Genomic DNA, 19,218 nt, shown 5'->3' with positions numbered 1-19,218 from the left:
GTCCCTAGCCTGGGAACTTCCACATGCTGCAGGTGCAGCCCTTAAAAACAAAAACACCAAAAAAAAAAAAAAAATCAAAGTCTAAAAAATATTATTAGAATTATTGTTAAGATTTACCAGTTCTAATGGCTTTACATATTTCCTTCTAATTTTTTTCCTCTGGATTTTATACACATTTATAAAATAGATAGTTTACTATGCATGATTTTCTGCTTCCCATTTCACCTAATATTATATCAAGAACTTTTTTACATGTCAAATGTTTTTAACAAACACAAATTACATAAGATGTATTTGTTCCAAATATGGAATATTGCAATTAATTATACCCTGTTTTAGAAATTTAGATTTTAAAATATTTTCAGTATTTTAAAAGATGCGTATTGATAAATATCTTTACGCATGTATCTTTTTTATACTCATGTTCTTTTCTTTTTCTTCTTTGAATTCAATTTTATTTTTATGAAATTAATGCACGTACTTAGTTTAAAGATTTCATCAGGGAGTCCCCATCATGGCGCAGTGGTTAATGAATCTGACTAAGAACTATGAGGTTGTGAGTTCAATCCCTGGCCTTGCTCAGTGGGTTGAGGATCTGGCATTGAGCTGTGGTGAAGGTCGCAGACGTGGCTCGGATCCCGTGTTACTGTGGCTGTGGTGTAGGCCGGTGGCTACAGCTCCGATTCAACCCCTAGCCTGGGAATCTCCGTATGCCGCAGGTGCGGCCTTAGAAAAGACAAAAAGACAAAAAAAAAAAAAAAAAATTTCATGACTATGAAGCAAAAGGATATATGCAGCAAAAGATAGCCCCTCTTTCCTTCACTCCTTGACCCCAGCTGAAGTCCGGCTCCCCAAAGCAATTACTTCACAAATTTTAGCTGTTTCTTCTAGCTTTTATCTAACATATCAAAATGTGATATTATTTCTTTATTTTTCAAAATTAGGACTTGTTTCTTATTATCGAAAATGGGAAGTTATCTGTTACATCATCCTTCTCGCCCCACACCTGCACCCCCCCCCACACGCACCCACACACGCACCCACACACACACCCACCCACCCCCACATGCATGCACACGTGCTTTCCTTTCTTTCTTCCAGTAGAGTTATGTCACTGTTATTAGTTAGGTCACATGTGGTTTTTATATTGTTATTTACATCTTATATAAATATGAACAACATTTATATGAATATTGTTGAGTGCTGATCCTAATAGGTTATGATTTTATTTCTCTTTCTGTATCTTTATAGGATTAATAGTTTTCCATTTTTTTGGTTTGCTGTATTTTCTATGCTTCAATCATTGTGTTTTTCCTCCAGACTCTCTCTCTACAGCTCTTTTCAATATGGTCAGATGCATCAGACAGCCTCTCAGTTTTCCTTTCCCTCCCATGAGGTGTTCATCATTCTTCTGCTGCAGCTGAGACTGGTTGCTTTTAGCCTAGTGTACACTTAGCTCTTGGGATTTATTTTCACCATCTTCCTGGAGAATTCCATTCTTCACTCTCCTGTATTGGTTTCCCTCCTTTTTGGGTCCCATGAGATGTCAAGCAGTTCTTGAACTTTGTTTATACTTGAGAGGTAACCTCCGAAAGGCTCTTTAGGTGCTTTGATCATGTGGACAGAGCTTGTTTGTAGAGCTTTCTGGAAATGGAAAATATTTTCCTGCAAAGAGTTTTACCAATCCAGGTTCACTTTGCCCACCTTGCAGCAATCCAAAACACTAAGATGCTGGGGCTTTGCAGTAAAGAGAGAGTTTATTAGCTAGGTAGCCAAGCAGGGATGCAATAAATCCCAGATGCGCCTCCCTGAAAGCAGTGGTCTTGGGGTATTTACAGGATAGAGAATAAAGACTAGCCAGAGGTTTGGGAACCTGAAGAAAGGTGATTGGAAAAAGGCATGGGAACCATTCTTCCAAGATGGAGGCACTTAGCACTATCTGAGGGTAGAATTGTCAGCCCTCTGATGTCAAAAGCTCCCAGACACTCACACATGCTCAGTCGGAGGCAGGAGTTCTCTGCAGTCTTAACTCAGGCATACGTCTTACTGCTGAGGCTATGTGCTGCTTGGAAGACATGCAAATCATTTGTAACAACAATTAAAATGACCTTGATTAGAGAAGGCATGTGAAATGGATTTGATGGCTTCAAGGCACATGGGCAGGAAAATTTTGAAATCTTGATTATAATTTGGAAACCACTTTCAGAATTTTCAAATTCAGTCTATTCTGATTTCTGATCATTTTGCATATGGTATTTTAGTTTGCCCGCTTTATGGAAATTTTTAGTTCTTTTTATCTTCAGTGTTCTGAGGTTTCATGATAGCGTAAGGGTTGTTTCATTTTTATTTTTTCCATTGATTGTGCTAGGTACTTGATGGGCCCTTTCTAGCATTTCAAACCCTTCAGTTTTAGAATAATTATTCTTTTTGATTTCCTCTCTTTTTCACTTTCAAAAATTCTTATTCATATATTGGAGCTCCTGAACTGAGTGCCTGCGTATTTTCCTCATTGATTCATTTCTCTTTTCCATCTTTTTGCCTTTTTTGTTCTACATTTGGGGAGATTTCTTTTCAACTCTTAGATATTTATCTTCCAGCAGGTCTGTTTCAGCGATGTTTCTCCTACCATATTGTTAATATTCAGTCGCTTAATTTTATGCCTTGAATTTAACTTTTTACATCATTTGATTCCTGTTTCATTAAATGGCATTCTCTTACTTTCCTTCCGGAAGATATCAGTTACGGATTTTTGGAAGTATATTTTTCTGAATGGTTTTGTATTCCTTTGATTTCCTTTATTTTGTTTATTTGGTGTCTTCTTTTCACATTGCAGGTTTTTATCAAATGATCCATGAATGTTTATTCACATTTGAGAACTAGGCTCTAAAAGCTGATGGGACCTGTGAATATATGGATGGGGCCTGCCTGCCTGGCAGGAGACTGAGCGGGCGCCTCTGGTTTCATTAAATAAGCCCCAAATATTAGTATCTGTATGTCTTTTTCTATTTTGTTTCTTCAAGGAAAACTCCTCCAGGATCCTGCCTTGACTCAGATAGCTGAATTCCTGGAGACTGAAAACAGTTTAGGTGGCTCCCTCCTTCCTACGTTAGGCTTTTGCATTTGCCCTTCCCTTTGCCGAGAGTGATCTAAATCTCCATGTGGCTTGATCTTACGTCTCCTTCATCTTTGCTAGAATTTCCCCTTCTTAGTGAGGCTTTCACTGGCCCCTCAATCTATAGTTGCCCTCCTGCCCCCATCAACCCTTGGCAGACACGCTCTCTATCCCTCTTCTCTGCTTAGTATTTCTCCTTCGTGTCATCTGGCATAGTACCTGTTTTAGTGACATGTAGTTATGGTTTTATTAGCTTTTTTCCCCCTAGAGGAGTGTAAGTTTCATGAGGGCAGGTATTTTTGTCTATTTTGTTCACTGCTACATCCCTAGAATCTAGAACAGTGGTCAGTAAATCCCTAGAATCTATTAAGTGGTCAATAAAATTTGCTGATTAATCATTAAATTAACATATATTGCATTCTTGCAGTATTAAATTTTATCTTATCATTGGTGATTTTTCTTATCACTTTTATGCTTTGAAAATTCTCTCCCATCTATATTTATCTATATTTTCTTTCAGTTATTTTCGGTGTCATTATTTGGACCTTTTGAAATTAATTTTGGTGTAGAGAAGAGAATCTCACATCCTCTGTCTCATTTTTTTCCTTTCCTCATCTTCTCTCTTTTCTTTCTTTCTTTTTTATTTTTATAGTAAATAATTTTCCCATCAATTTTTTTGAGAAATAATCTCTCTTTCCTAAAGTGTCTGGACAATTTTATTTTTAGACAATTATAGTCACTTTTGCAGCCTTTAAATATTATTTTTGTTTAGAATTCCATTTGAAACTCTATTTCACGAATATGTAAACATTAGGGACACGAAAATTACAAATCTGTTTCTTTGTGGTGCTCTCCTGTCTTCCTATCAGAACTATTTTTTTCTAGTACATACCGTGTAGTTTTAGAATATTAACATCCTACGTGTAAAGCTATGCTGAATTAACTTCTACTTTATGAGGTTAATTCTGTTGTCCAAGTTCTGAGGTAAATATCTTTTTTTCCTCTTGCAAATCCTAACTGTTTATAATTTTGTAAAGCCATATGTGACTGGTGGTGTTATACACGTGTAGATTCAGTGGGTTTAGTAACTCAGATGAAGGAATATGTGTGCATGTTGTCAGTTCCTGTGCTTTCTCTTGTTTTTCTTCCTTTAAGGTTCATAATAGTCCTAAGTGCCTTGGTTCGGTGTATTACTGTTATCGGTCAATCAGCTTGTTCTTTTCAGACCAAGAGGAAATTCAGATTTATGGGCATGAAATAAAAAAGAATGGAATCAGGTAAGAGATGATAAATGGTACCATGCAAATAGCACCATGGATTAACAGGATTCCCCAGCCTCTCACACTGGAAGCGAGGGCAGAGAGCAGGAAGAGAGATTTCTTCTTCAGCAGCAACCTCTAGGTTACAGCAGGTAGACAGCAAGACTTCCTCAGGCTTCGGGGCCAGCCACGCGGTCAGGAATCATGTAATTTAGCCTCCCTCATGTTTGTGCAGGATCCAAATACATTTATGTAGAGAGAGAGAGAAGATTATTAGACCTGAAACTTTAGGGAAGTGGATGTTTATTTATTAGCTGGGAGGTTTTGTACATTGTAAACTAGGAGTACTGTGAGATAACCTTCCAGTTTAAATATGTATAGAAATACTCAATTTTAAATTGCCCCCCATGCTTGATGCACTCTTTTTCTCCACGTAATATTTCTCTTTCAGGTCATCTAGCATAGTATGCATTTCAGTTATATTTAGTCATATTTTTTTATTAATTGTTTTCCTCTAATGGAATATATTTCATGAGGGCAAGTATTTTTGTCTGTTTTGGCTAAAGTATACTAAGAAAAGAAATTGTGTGATAGAACAGTTTTATCTGTTATTCAGAATTCGCCAGCAAGTGTTTGCGCCACAGGGATTCTTTCCAGGGCAATGGCTTTACCAACCTATGCGCTTTTTTTTTCTCAGTTTAGATTCCTCAAGAGGCAGTAGGTTATAGCAGAGAGGGCTTTAAATGAAGCACCAGGGAAGCCAGGCACTGATCCAGGCTTTTTAATAGTCAGAAAACCCCAACAACTCCTCTGCTTCTCTCAGACTTATTTTCTTGATCAATTAGATTCTGTAACTTGTAATTTTCTTATGAAAGAAAGCTTAGCCATTTAGATGAGAAGGTCATATATTTGCATATATATTTCCTGGAGTTGAATTTATTTGTTTTTTAAATTGAAGTAGAGTTAATTTACAATGTTGTGTTAGTTTCAAGTGTATAGCGAAATGATAGGGGACACACGCCAATTCTTGGTTTCATATTCTTTTCCATTGTAGGTTATTATAAGATATCGAGTATATTCCCTGTGCTATGCAGTAGGTCTTTGTTGTTTACCTATTTTATATATGGTAACGTGTATATGTTAGTCTCATAAATTCTTGATTTATCTCTGTCCCCCTTCCCCCTGCTATCTACTTTGGTAGCCATAAGTTTGTTTTCAAAATCTGTGAGTCTGTTACTGTTTTGTAAATAAGTTCATTTGTATCTTTTTTTCAGTTCTACATGTAAGTGATATCATATGGTATTTGTCTTTCTCTATATGATTTACTTCACTCTATGTGATAATCTCTCGGTCTATTCATATTTCTGCAAATGGCATTATTTCATTCTTTTTCATAGCTAAGTAACATTCCATTGTGTATGTGTGTATACGCACACGCACACACACATGTATGTACAATATCTTCTTTCTTCATCTGTCAGGGGACATTTAGGTTGCTTTGATGGCTCGGCTGTTGTAAATGGTGCTATAATGAACATTGTGGTACCTGTATCTTTTTGAATTAGAGTTTTTTTGGGATGTATGTCCAAGAGTCGGATTTCTGGATCATATGATAACTCTATTTCTAGTTTTTTAGGAAAACCTCCACACCGTTTTCCATAGAGGCTGCACCCGTTTACACTCGCACCAGCAGTGTAGGAGGGTTTTCTTTGTTCCACAGCCTCGCCAGCATTTAGTTTTTATAGACTTTTTATTCATGGCCATTCTGCCTGGTGTGAGGTAATGTCTCTTTAAAGGTTTGATTTGCATTTCTCAAGTAACAGGAGATATTGAGCATTTTTTCATGTGCCTACTGGCCATCTGTATTTCTTCTTTGGAGGAATGTCTGTTTAGGTCTTCTGCCCATGTTTTGATTGGCTTGTTGGTTTATATTAAGCTATATGAACTGTTTGTATATTTTGGAAATGAACCCCTTGTCAGTAGCATTGTTTACAAATGTTTTCTCCCAGTCTATAGTTTGTCTTTTCGTTTTGTTTATGGTTTCCTTTGAGCTGATGTTAAATAGCAGTTTAGGATTTTTTTATATGGGATTTGGGGTAACAATGGGTACCTTAAAAAGTATTATGTTTTACAAAACAAAAATGCCATTTAAGTAGATTTTCAAGAATACTAATGCTTTGGAGTTTCCTTGTGGTTCAGTGGGTTAAGGATCCAGCATTGTAACCACAATGGCTTGGGTTGCTGCTGTGGCATGAATTCCATCCCAGGCCTGGGAACTACTGCCATGCTGCAGGCATGGCTGGAAAAAAAAAAAAAAAATTAACCCTTTGTTACATCTAGGACATGATATTTAAATTTTAACTCAGAGAAAATATTTCTTCAAAGGTTTCCATTTATGTGACAGAAGAAAGATGACTTTTTTATTCTTCAGCTAAATTGCTTGTAATGATGCTGTACCTGGGCTAGGGCCTATCTCATAGCAGGTGCTGGAGAAGTATTTGCCAAAATGAACAAATGTGTGAGGCTCTGCATATCATACCTTGCCTTTCTGGATTTCAGTTATCTCCCCTGTGAAACGAAGATTTTGGCACATAGGAACCTATGAATAATTTTCAGTCTTAATCTGCAGTTCATTTTAGTTTCCTTTCTTAATGTTTCCTACCTAGAGGTTTTCTTAAATTTATGGGAGATTATCTAATTTTTAGTACAGTCTCCCATCTCTAGTAGCAACTTTTTGCAATGTAGACATTTGGATAATCACAGTTATGAACCTTTTGTTTTAAAAAATTGTGTATTTAATCACATTTGCTGTGAAAGAGATCAAATGACCAAACCGAAGAATACCCACATCAGAAAATCCTGCTGCTATGGAATATCTTTATAAAACATGATTTTTTTTCAAGCATAGCTTTTATAAGCTTTTACCAACTTCATACTATCATGCTTTTACTACAAATTTAAAATGTTTTCCTTGTGTTTATAATTTTTAATAAAACTAGATTATGACAGCCTTTTAAAATTTAATGTAAATTTTAGTTTTCCTATTTTTATAACTAGAGCTTATAACTAAAAAATTATCCACAAATGCACTTATGTAAATGATTTTGATATCAACATTTTGAATTATTACTTTGGGTATTATCCATTTGTTAATGAGTGTAATTTCGTTTTATAGTTTCCATTTCATGTAGCTGTATTCTTTTTTTTATTATATATATATTTTTTTTATTACTCAAATGAATATATCACATCTGTAGTTGTATAATTATCATAACAATCTGATTTCACAGTATTTCCATATTCTTCCTGGAGAGGAACTCACTAATTTGAAGTTTTTGAGAGAAATGTATGAATATACTCCCTCACCTCTCACCTCACTCACTTACTATAGTTGATATTTTTCAGTTAGCATGGCTGTTTTAGTAAAAATGATTTTTCTTCCCTCTCATTTCTTTAATTACTAATACCTACTCTTTTCTGTCATACTTTTGGATGGAAGGAGATCAGTGCCTTTTCAAAAGCATTCTAGGTGACTTCCTGTGCTTTTAAGATGCTCAATGGTTTAGTTTTCTTCAGTTCTCTTATGTCTCTCACTGCCTTTGTATGTGTACATGCTTGTGAAAAATAGGACAGCTAGACATTGGATGCGGAGTTTAACTATTGACTGTGGCCCTTGCTTAAATAGACCAAATTGTATGCAACTTAAAAATTATGAATATAATCCCTATGCAATACTGTTTGAGAAAGTGTTTTTTATTCCTAATGATATACTTTGTAGCATTAAAAATGTAAATGATAATTCATCATGCCTAAATGTTTTTCTTTGGGAAAATAATGACTTGTATCAAGGTGACATTTTGGGGATAGAGGCTCTTATATCCTTGCAGCCAAGTTTAAAACAAAATTAAATAAAATCTGCACTCAAGCAGTGTGTTTACATACTTTGACCATTGTTTGTTCTTTTACCTCAAAATTGTTGAGCAGCATTTTTAGGGTATCTTGAATGCTCTAGATAAAAATATAAATCTATTTAGCTCTCTTTGTTCTAAATAGACAAGGTTATTTTCCACATTAAAAAAATCACTGATATTTATCAAAAGTGTGTTTTTGGTTGGTTGAAAGAAGCCTCCGATTATAAGTATAAAATCTTAACCAGTATGTGGAAAGAGGTATCGTTTGCTGTTTTTGAATTTCCGTATTAAAATTTCGAATATATTGAAATTTCCTGTAGGATGGTTGCTTTGGAAATCTAACTGCATAGTTCACTCAATAATTGCGAATAATAATTATCTCATGTAATTCTCAGTCACTTTGAGAAAGAAATAGATCATCTGCAATCGATGCTTCCTCATAATTCTTAGATTGCCTTTGTTCTGTTTTTCAAGTTTAACATTGCCTCAGACAATTGGACAGGTTTTCATTGAGAAACTAGCTGACTATATCCTGGTGAAAACGACCTTTGGTGTTTCATTGGCTTGGGATGGAATATCTGGCATTTACCTCAAGCTGTCTGAGGAGCATAGAGGGAAATCATGTGGCCTTTGTGCAAACTACAACGGCCTTCAATCCGATGATTTCATCGTCCAGCAAGGTGAGTACGTAGAGCAGCAGCGAGCGGGCACTACTGAGATCTTCCTTCTCTGGTAATCCCGCTCTCCGTACCCAGAGTAGTACACCTTACCCTAGGTTGGATAAAATGGTGGCTATTATTTGTCTGGTGAAGTGACTGTAAGTGAAGCTTGAATGGGTGGATATTTTTGTGTTTTTCTTGAAGCCCCGAGTTTGTTTGCATTTGCTAAATCAATAGAAGTCAAGTCTTACTCATGTAACAAATACTAATGGGACATTTACTTTGTGTCTAGCATTGTGGTAGGAGCTTGGGATATACCAGGAAACAAAACAAAAACACCTCTCTTCTTGGGGTTTGTATTTTAGTGATGCAAACCCATCTGGGGCAAATTTATCTACTTTTGGACAAAAGGTATTTTGTATCTGGTCTTGAAAGGAATAAATTAAATTACTTCCACATAATAGTTTTGTAAGTGTCATAAAATGTGTGTAGAATTTATAGAAGTTGAATAGCTTGGAAGGGTTTTCATCATGTATAATGGTATGTGTGTCATTTGTTCATCTGTTCATCCCAAGTTATAAAACTAATCTCAGTGAGCTATTAAAAATGGGTTCTGTTTCAATATGCATACTGGTATGCAGTGGCAACAGAATAAGAGAATTACAGAATACAATGATTTAGTTCCACATATTGGAGTGCAGTAAAAAAGAATACTGTTCTTAGTACCAGCATACCTGGTTTTGGATCTTGCTCCAAAGATCCAAGGTTTATAACTTGGGGCATCTCATTTAATCTCTCTGTTACTAAGTTTCTTCAGCTATAAACTAAGGATTAAAATAATTCTGAAAAAGAAAAAAAAAAAAAAGAAAAAAAAAAGTCATTCCCATTGTGGCGCAGCAGAAATGAATCCAACTAGGAACCATGAGGTTGAGGGTTCGATCCCTGGCCTTGCTTAGTGGGTTAAGGATCTGGCATTGCTGTGAGCTGTGGTGTAGGGTGCAGACGCGGCTCGGATCCTGAGTTGCTGTGGCTGTGGTGTAGGCCGGTGGCTACGGCTCCGATTGGACCCCTAGTCTGGGAACCTCCATATGCCGTGGGAGCGGCCCAAGAAATGGCAAAAAGACAAAAAAAAAAAAAAAATCTGAACTCGCAGCACTGTTAATAACAATAATATACTTTGATAGTTTTATGATAGTTAAGATGAGCACATGGCTGTATTATTCCCAGCTCTTATGACATCAACATCCTTTAAGGTGGGCGGTATTTGTTTAATTTTACAATGAGGACGCAAGGTGCCCAATACATAGCTGAGTTACGGATCCAATTTGCTCCCCATCCTACGCTTAGATATATGTGAAAGAAGTTAACTTGTATCTGTAAAGTGCATATATGTGTTGCTTTTTGTTTTATATTATGAAATTAATAAAGTTGCCCATATGTTATGTTTTAAAGTAATGAAAGTCCTGCTTAGAGTGTGGGCTCTGGAGTCAGATTGTGGGACTCCAATTCTGTTTTGCCACTTATCAAACTTTCTAAATTTAATGATATTCTAGTAGTATATACTTCACAGAGTTGCAAGGATTCAAAGAGGTAATCCCTGTAAAATACTTAATATGGTGCCTGGCTTGGCACAGAGTTAATACTGAATGCATTTGAGCTAATTTATAATTATATCGCGGTGCTCTCAATAAGAGTGTGATGGAGCTAACAGGAACATGTTTGATTAAAGGCAGTACTCTAAGAGGCCCTTGTCAAATGCAGACATTTTCCAAGGATGGGCAATACTTCATCAGGATTCGTTTCCTAGTAGCTGAGGAACAGGGCTTTAAGGAGGCAATTTTTTTTATGTGCAAAATGGAGGTAATAGTAGAAGTGACCCCGAGAACATCCCAGCCTGTGAGGCTCTAATGAGAAAACGTAGGTCAAAATGTTCAAGAGTCTGCGAGCACAATGCACATGCTAAGTGTGGGGGTCATTGTGAAACGGTGTCTTGCATGCAGTTGGGTAGTCAGAACGAGAGAGTTGAAAAAATTGGGAATCTTAAGACTGTATGAAGGTTTTGGACTCAGGCAGAACCAGTCAGATGGTGATGAATGATTTCTTTTTCTTCGGCATCAGAGCTTTGTGAAAACAATAATAATCCAGTTCTCACTGTTAGAGTCAGAGAAGAGAGGTGCGGGCAGCCTCCCTGGAGACACCTGCGGAACGTGGTGTAGAAGTTGGGATAGAAAATGGCATCAGCTCATCTTAGAGACAGAGGGACTCAGATTAGGATTTGACTCAAGAGTCAGACGGACTTTGATAACCGAGCACGTAACATGGTTGCTCACACTGAGACAATGTAGCCGCGTGCAAAAACTATTCGATTATTTGTGGGGAAGACCAGGAGGAGGCAAATGGACTGAATTGTGGCTGAACGGGCAGAAAGCAAGACTGACTCTGGAAAGTATATGGGAGCAGCCTGAAGAGAGATTTCAGCTTTCTCACAGTTTTATTTAGTGTACCATGTAAAGCAGAATACAGAAAAAAATCTAACTTAAAATAATTTATGAGGACGGGATTAGAATCTGTCCTCTGATTTTCTCCTATACCGCAATGACACACAAATACATCTGCAGAGGAGCTCTGTTACTTTAGGTTTTAGGATGCCTAGTATTTTCTTGAAGCTCAGCCTGTACTTGGTTGATCAGATAAATCTTTAGAGACAAAGAGGTAGTTTGATTGGATGCATGGTTTCTTAACAGCGATTAAAATTGTTTTTCTCTCTGCATTCCCATGCATTCATTCTTCAGGGACGACTTCACATAGGAATGAGCCTCTTCAGAATTTCCATGGATATAGAAAGATTAGAATTTGTTGTCTAGTTGAAATTCTGTTTCCATAGTTCTTGTCTATAGCCTGCTATGCATCAGCATAGAAACCCTGATTTACTCTTGTCTTTTCCAGCATAATTATTAATACTGCCTCTCTGTCACTCTCAAAAGTGTCCCAGTGTGGACAATAAATTATTCTACTTGTATCATATTTTATAGGAAACAGTTTAATTTTAGTTTTGCAGGCTCTCAGGCCATCAACTGACGTAGATTTAAAGCCTCATAGTAACTACCACTTGTGACTCTCCTACTAAAGCAATACGGTGAAAATAGCTAAATATATGATTAGAAGCTGGAATTAAAGTAAACTCGAAGGGAATGCTCAGGTTGTTTAGTTATATTAAAATCTGTGCATAAATATGGAAATAAATGGGCCTTTAGGAAATGTTTTGGATTCTGCAAGCCTTTAAAAAAATGATGATGCTTTGAAATGAAGTATAAGTTTACTTGAAAGGGACCTCAGTTTTTCCTTTTTAAAATCACTATGTTAGACCAGACCCATGCTTGGGGGTTTAGCGTGTGACATTTCCAACAACAGCAGAGATCATAGAGTGGACCAGACAAATTTGAAAGCTCTAGGATTCCAGTAATTTATGTAATGAGTATGGCCAACTCCCTTGTATTTGTTCTTTCCCTTACCTAGCCAAGGTATTTGGAGCACTTATTCGCTACCAGATACTGAATTAGGGATCCAGCATTAGGCCAGCTTACACGAGCTCTATCCCTTCATGCAGTGGAAGGCAAAAGACATAAAGGGACATGCTAAAATACACTTTTTGTGAGTGACGGTAGCCATAGGAAAAGGTGGAAAAGGGAGACCCAGAGGGAGAGAACAGGGTGCATTTGACGGTCTGGAAGGCTTCTCTGAGGAGGTGATATTAAACAGACGCCCACACGCAGGGAGAGAGCAGAGGGAAGACTGGGGAGAAGCCGAGCCGCATCTACGACCTACACCACAGCCCACGGCAACGCTGGATCCTTAACCCACTGAGAGAGAGGCCAGGGATCGAACCCGAAACCTCGTGGTTCCTAGTCGGATTTGCTTCCGTTGCGCCACGGTGGGAACTCTGGTGTCAGGAGTCTCAATGTGTTCTGAGCATAATTAGGAACTCTCATCATGTTTGGACGAAAGGGGTTTACTTCTTAGTCCCCTCTTCTCTGGGTATCTTTTCCAGTCTTTAACTGTCTAGGAGACTTTCCTGTAATCTCCACACGGGCTTAAGACTTTTTTCATGTTGTGTAACCCCAAAGCAGAAGTATAATTTTAGTGGGGTGCTGACTGAGCTCAAACAGTAAAGAGCTGTCTGAAAATTTTCGTACCACACTTTGACTTGTGGTTCTTAGTTTTACGTGTATTTTTCCTTCTCTCTAGAGCACCAGCTGCAGGCCAGTTAGTGTTCTGCTGGGGTGTGTGTTGTACCGTTTACTTTCAACTCTTCCCCACGTTGCTTCAGCGAAGTTGCTCTTTCTGCCAATGGTTTTAACTTTTATTTGGTATTGACACTTTGTCCAATTTATTTTTATTATTTCAAAGCAATATTATAGTTTAATATCCTTGGTAATTATAAAATTATGGAGCTTAACTTTTTGACTCGGAAGTTTTTGTTGATGAACTGTGTGTTTTTAGAAACTGATCCTATTACACATATTTTTTGTGCGTGTGTGTTTGTGAAATAGAGGACTACACAGAAGACATTGCTATGTTTGCAAACAGTTGGTTGGTGCAAACTGCAGATGACACCAAATGTATACCCACACCCTCAGATTTTCCAAATCCGTGCTCCAGTGGAATACCTGCGTTCGAGGTAAGTGTGCTGTGAACGATGGGGCATGTTGGATGTTGCACACATACATTGTGTTTGTATATGTGACACGAAGCAGTTTTAGTGCACACACTACGTAATTACGCACTATTGAATTCAGGAAATGTAACTGCAGCAGGAATAACTTCAGGATTCTTTCAGAAGTGGTAAAGGTAAGGAGTTTCATAAAAGTAGTACTCATGAAAATATGTAGGTGAAAAAAAAAACAGTTGTTTAAAATTTATGAGGATAAATTACTTTCTCTTTCCTGGTAAGAACAGAGAGTCTTGCAAACACATCAGAGAAGTGAAAATGCACGTGTATCATCCAGTGTGTTCTAGTAACTGCTGTCTCTTTCTGCACAGGCAATCTTCTTCAAGTGTCAGATACTGTTGCAGTTCCCTTTTTTGAGCTGCCATGAATACATTGATCCATATTTATATATTGCCAGCTGTGTTAACGATCTGTGCAAGTAAGTGAAGCGATTAGTATTTGCAATAAAAGTTTCTTTCTCCAACAAGAAGAGCAAACACCACTTATATAACTTAACCATGTTAGCAGTTCACAAAATGTAATGGGAAATATGAAACATAAACTGTGCTAACTGCTCTTAAAAGCTCCATGGATAATAGGTACCGTCTGAGTGTGTGATTTAAACACAGATAGAATACAGCACTTCTTTTACATTTTTTGTGCCCCTGATTGCTTTTGGGAATCTAGAGATGTCTATACACACTTTCGAAAATAATGTTTTGAAATGCACAGAATAAAGCATATATAATTACAAAGTAAACTGTGTTGAAATAGAGTTACCAGAATCATAGAACAAATGAATTTCTGATCTGTGTCCTTTTTAATATGCACTTCCGGTCTAATAACTACTGTAGCTTGACATAGTAATGAACATGAACAATATTTTGAGATATCTACAACAGTGATAATTGGAAATGAAAATAATGAAAAAATTAGATATGAATTATTTACATCACAGAGTCACAGGTTCTGCTAGGAACATCGTGGTATGTTGTCTATGTGTATAAATGAAAGAAATGCTAAATATTAGCGGGAGATTAGTGAAAATAAACTATAGTACTTTTCTCACCCAAGGTCGCAGACTCCGCATTCATTTTGCTGGTTAAGAACCTGTAGATTAGGGTAGATACCCAGGAGACAAATCCAGTGAGATCATAATATGTATTCATCAGTTGTACAACTTATTATCAATTACCTGTTGTTGACGTGAAGCTCTTTCTATTAATATTTTTTCAAACATTTACCAGGTAGATGTGATTATCTTGAATGTTCAAGAACATCTTAAGACATTTGAGCATGTTTGCATATTTTAAGTATCCCAAGAAATTAAATGATATGTAAGAATATTGTTGTACAAGACCAGGCTAATTTTTGTTTGAGTAAAACCCCTGGATTGGTATCTTGGGTAGCTTGTTAAGAGATTTAAGTTTATCAAAGGTGAAAAGAAAGAGGAAAGCTTGAAATGAAGTTATTGATGATTACTCTGCTTTGATTAAATTAAGAGTATTATACACACACAAATGTAATAATATTTTCCAGATATTAAAATGAGCTTGTTTGGGATTCCTGCTAATGTCAGTAGGGGTGCAATTATGCCTTTACTTGCATGTATAGTCCCTGAATTTCAGGAATTTTTGGACTGCAGTAGGAGCTTTGAAAGCGTACTCCCTCTGCCTAAAACATGGAATACTGACTGAGTCTATGTCTTACAATGTCTGTACTCTAACTGATTTTATTTTTCATTTAAGCGTTATTTTGTTGTATTTCTGTTCCGTCACCCAGTCTCTTTTTTGGGAATCTCTGTAGATAGTCCATTGTCCTTATTTAGCTTTATATATGGATTAAAAGTTGTTCCTATTCCATGGTGACTCTTTCTTGGCCTGTTCTCCAGTAGTCTTTTCATTTGTCTTATCGTTATCATCCTTAGCGCCCATTTCTCTAGTAGGCTGGGGTGAAGGATCACTTGGCAGATATGTGGAAGCCATTCTCTCTTTATTAGTTGCCCTGTTGTTTGGATGCTTCAGATGCCAAAGTATCAGCGGTTTCAATTAAACTGAATGCTTATGTTTCTCTCATGTAAAGTCCAGGCTGGCAAGTGGTCCTGGGTTTGCAGCACATGTCTGCTCCATGAGTTTTCCGTTGGCTCAGTGACGTGATTGCCGTTTCATCCCCCGAGGCCCATGGCATTATTCTCAATGGCACGGCCAAGACTAGATCACAACTGCCATGTCCAGAGTTTAGCTCTTAGGAAGGGAGAAAAGAAAATAGAGGGCTGGCAGCCTCTTTAAGGAAGTGGCCTGTAAGTTTCAGGCACATTCTCACTTTAAATACTTTGTCTAGAGGTTAGAAACATAGGCATAGCTGAAGCAAGGACAGCTGGGAAATGTCTCTGGCTGGGCAGTCGTACTCCCAGCAAAAACTTGTGGGTTCTAATACAAAAAGAAGAAGGACCTGGGCACAGAAAAATAGCCTGCTGCGCTCACTTTCTCTGAAATTTTGTCATTAAGAAGTCTTTCAAAATTTTGATGTATTTAGGCTTTGAATTTTGAGGCCTCATTGCTTTCTTTAGGGTGAATGAAAATAGCAGAATGTTTTTACTAGTTGAGATCAGCTGACAACTAAAGATGTGTGTTTGAGGTGAAGAGTCCAGGCAGAGCAGTCCTGTAATACTAAAGAAAAGGCATTATAATTAAGTGGGCTGACAAGGGGAGCGAGAAGGTACCAGACTTGCCCTCCAATATTTCACCTGGGATGACACATACTGGCATTCTTTCCCCTAAAGTAGATTCTCTTCACTTTGTATATTAAAGGACTGTATCTCCAGGATCCTATATCATGAGAATAGACTTGTGAATTCACTGAACACAGATTAATTTCCTGCTTGGATTATAATAATATGTTTTTATACTATCATAATATATTTATTTGTTTATACCATATTTACTTAATTGAAGTATATGTTGATTTTTAAAGTTATGCTAGTTTCAGGTGTATGACATGGTGGTTCATTATTTTTATAGATTATACTCCATTTAAAGTTACTAGGAAATATTGGCTCTGTCTTGTGTGTTGTACATTACATTTGTATCTCATTTTATACCTAGTAGTTTGCAAGGACGCATGCTTTCTATGCACAGTGCCTTGAATGTGAAGGAGAGAACTGCTCATTTTATCAGGGAGGGCCTACCGAGGCTCCATAGAGGAGGTGACATCTAGGTTAGAATTTGAAGGAAGATGGAGTAATCGTCCTTGAACTGATGTCCTCCTGTTTCTGCTTTTAAGAATGCGAAACCTAGCAGCAAAGAGATGCTTTTCATTTTGCCACACCCAAGTCAACTGATTTAAAACAACCATTATTTAATGCTCGATTTCCTTATTAAAGTTAACACAAAGTGGAAAAATAAGCTCATTTCCCCCCTCGGTAAACTGGGATGATAATTTCCTTCTTGCCTGATTGTTGTGTTTTCATACAATGCCATATGCAATGTCCCTAGAATGTTCCTAGAGTAGCATAGACAATGCAGATTTTATTAATAAATGGTAACTATTTGAATAATAGTTACATTGGGTTGGAAAACCAATATTCAGTTACTTTGTTAATTTTCAAAGCCTCCATTAGTTGTAGGAAACAATGCACATATGTAAAGTAATCATAAATTTATGATTTTGTAGGAATTAAACAAGTTTAGCTTACCATATTTCTCAGAGACTTCTTGGAGGTTTAGAATATTTTCTGAGCTTCTGAGGGTCATACACTCAGTCCTTATTTGCTTTTAAAGCTCCGTTAATTGAACTAGATAAGCCGCATGACTCCAATTACAGTAGCTCAGGATAAGTGCGATTTGAGACAAGCGGCTTTTACCATAGAGACACTGAAAAAGCCAAGGTTCACAAAATACAACATTCTTAAGGTCATTATCTTGTGAGATATTTAACTATTTAATTTTGATTTTCAGTTGGGTTGAATAACAAGGCTACTACCGTATAAACCCTGTTTATTTTGTATATGCCTTGTTAATCCGCTTTGAGAATTGGCAGAGCTTTTGTATTTGTTTGGAGGAGTTTCTAGGGTGATGATAAGAAAATACTTAGAGATTATTCAGTCTTGGCAATAAACGTAACTAGCTTTGGTAATTTAATCTTGAATTAAGAATCTTCTTCTACATCTTAAATTAAATGTGATCTAATCTTTCACAAGTGCTGCAGATGATTACTGTTGGTTTTATTCCAGTGTGTCGGCCATCAAGAGTGTGGTATCTTGGAAATAATTTTCGTATTGGATGTTTTTGTTGTGATAGAACTTTATCTGCTCTACTAGGATTTATTAAATTCTGAGAGGCTTGGGATGCTTTAGGTGGAACCAAAAAAAAAAAAAAATGTATACAAGGATTCTGGGAAGAATGTCGTAATTAAAATAGAAATCTTTTTCAGTGTCGGTATTCCCCTTGCATCCAAAGAAAAGTGGTGGAGTTCCCGTCGTGGCGCAGTGGTTAACGAATCCGACTAGGAACCATGAGGTTGCGGGTTCGGTCCCTGCCCTTGCTCCGTGGGTTAACCATCCGGCGTTGCCGTGAGCTGCGGTGTAGGTTGCAGACGAGGCTCGGATCCCGCGTTGCTGTGGCTCTGGTGTAGGCCGGTGGCTATAGCTCCGATTCAACCCCTAGCCTGGGAACCTCTATATGCCGCGGGAGCGGCCCAAGAAATAGCAACAACAACAACAACAAAAACAACAACAAAAAAGACAAAAGACAAAGAAAAGTGGCCAAGTTACTGAAAGACTTAGATGAAAACGATTTACCTAGGCTTAAAAGCTGGGATCCCATGGTGATGTGGTTTTTTCATCATCGTACGTGATGTATTATGTATATAACGTGTTACGTATAAGCGGATGTCAGGTACTATTGGAATATCCCCCACACACTCTGCGTTTCTTGGGATCAGGAGCTCAGCGGTGTGGTTTCTGTCAATACTTCCTGTGCGATTCTGGATGTGTTTTTTCCTCTCCAGAACTCATGATGATGACACCTATTGCCGAGCAGCCACCGAGTATGCCAGAGCCTGTTCCCATGCTGGCTACCCTATTCAGGACTGGCGAGATGACTTTCCCGCATGCAGTACGTTCTTATTTCCCAAGCCTTGTGTGCTTCTGTTGATTTTAGGCTTATTCTAGTACTCAAAACTTACCCTAGTACTCAAAAGTAGTGAATTGCAAGGACGTGTTGTTGATACAGTAATATTGGTCAACCTGCATGCTTTCAAAACCCTGTAATCTTTTCGAGAGAGAATGAATAAAGCTGACTTACAGCTCTCCTCTCCACCCGTTTTAGTTGATAAGTGTGATGATAGCTTTGTCCACCGGGACTGCATCAGTTGTTGCCCACCAACCTGCACATTCGAGAAACAGTGTCTTGGGAGCAATCTCCGCTGTCTTGATGGATGTTACTGCCCAGATGGTAAGTGCTTCATGAAAGAAACCATGTCTGCACTCGTAGAAGCTAGGACCTGTAATCTGAGAGTCACGGGTTAATGTCTTCTCTTAGGACGTTGGGGCTCTTGCGATTTTCTTCCG

The 19,218-nt window shown here is 37.5% G+C and overlaps 1 protein-coding gene across 8 annotated transcripts in view; it reads left to right on the top strand.

Moving 5' to 3' along the window:
• Positions 1 to 19,218, top strand: part of OTOGL (otogelin like) — a 218,730-nt gene that overhangs the window by 80,241 nt on the left and 119,271 nt on the right. For all 8 annotated transcript variants that reach the window (XM_013998114.2, XM_021092805.1, XM_021092804.1 and 5 more), the window contains 6 exons: positions 4,268 to 4,389; positions 8,757 to 8,962; positions 13,492 to 13,619; positions 13,982 to 14,088; positions 18,657 to 18,763; positions 18,977 to 19,102. In XM_013998114.2, coding sequence (XP_013853568.1) covers positions 4,268 to 4,389; positions 8,757 to 8,962; positions 13,492 to 13,619; positions 13,982 to 14,088; positions 18,657 to 18,763; positions 18,977 to 19,102 — 796 coding nt within the window. The remainder of the gene's footprint in view (positions 1 to 4,267; positions 4,390 to 8,756; positions 8,963 to 13,491; positions 13,620 to 13,981; positions 14,089 to 18,656; positions 18,764 to 18,976; positions 19,103 to 19,218) is intronic.

The sequence above is a fragment of the Sus scrofa genome, chromosome 5, assembly GCF_000003025.6.
Source record: "Sus scrofa isolate TJ Tabasco breed Duroc chromosome 5, Sscrofa11.1, whole genome shotgun sequence".
In the NCBI taxonomy this organism is placed as follows: Eukaryota; Metazoa; Chordata; class Mammalia; order Artiodactyla; family Suidae; genus Sus; species Sus scrofa.
Note: the sequence above shows the minus strand (reverse complement) of the source record. Positions and strands in the feature narration are given on the sequence as shown.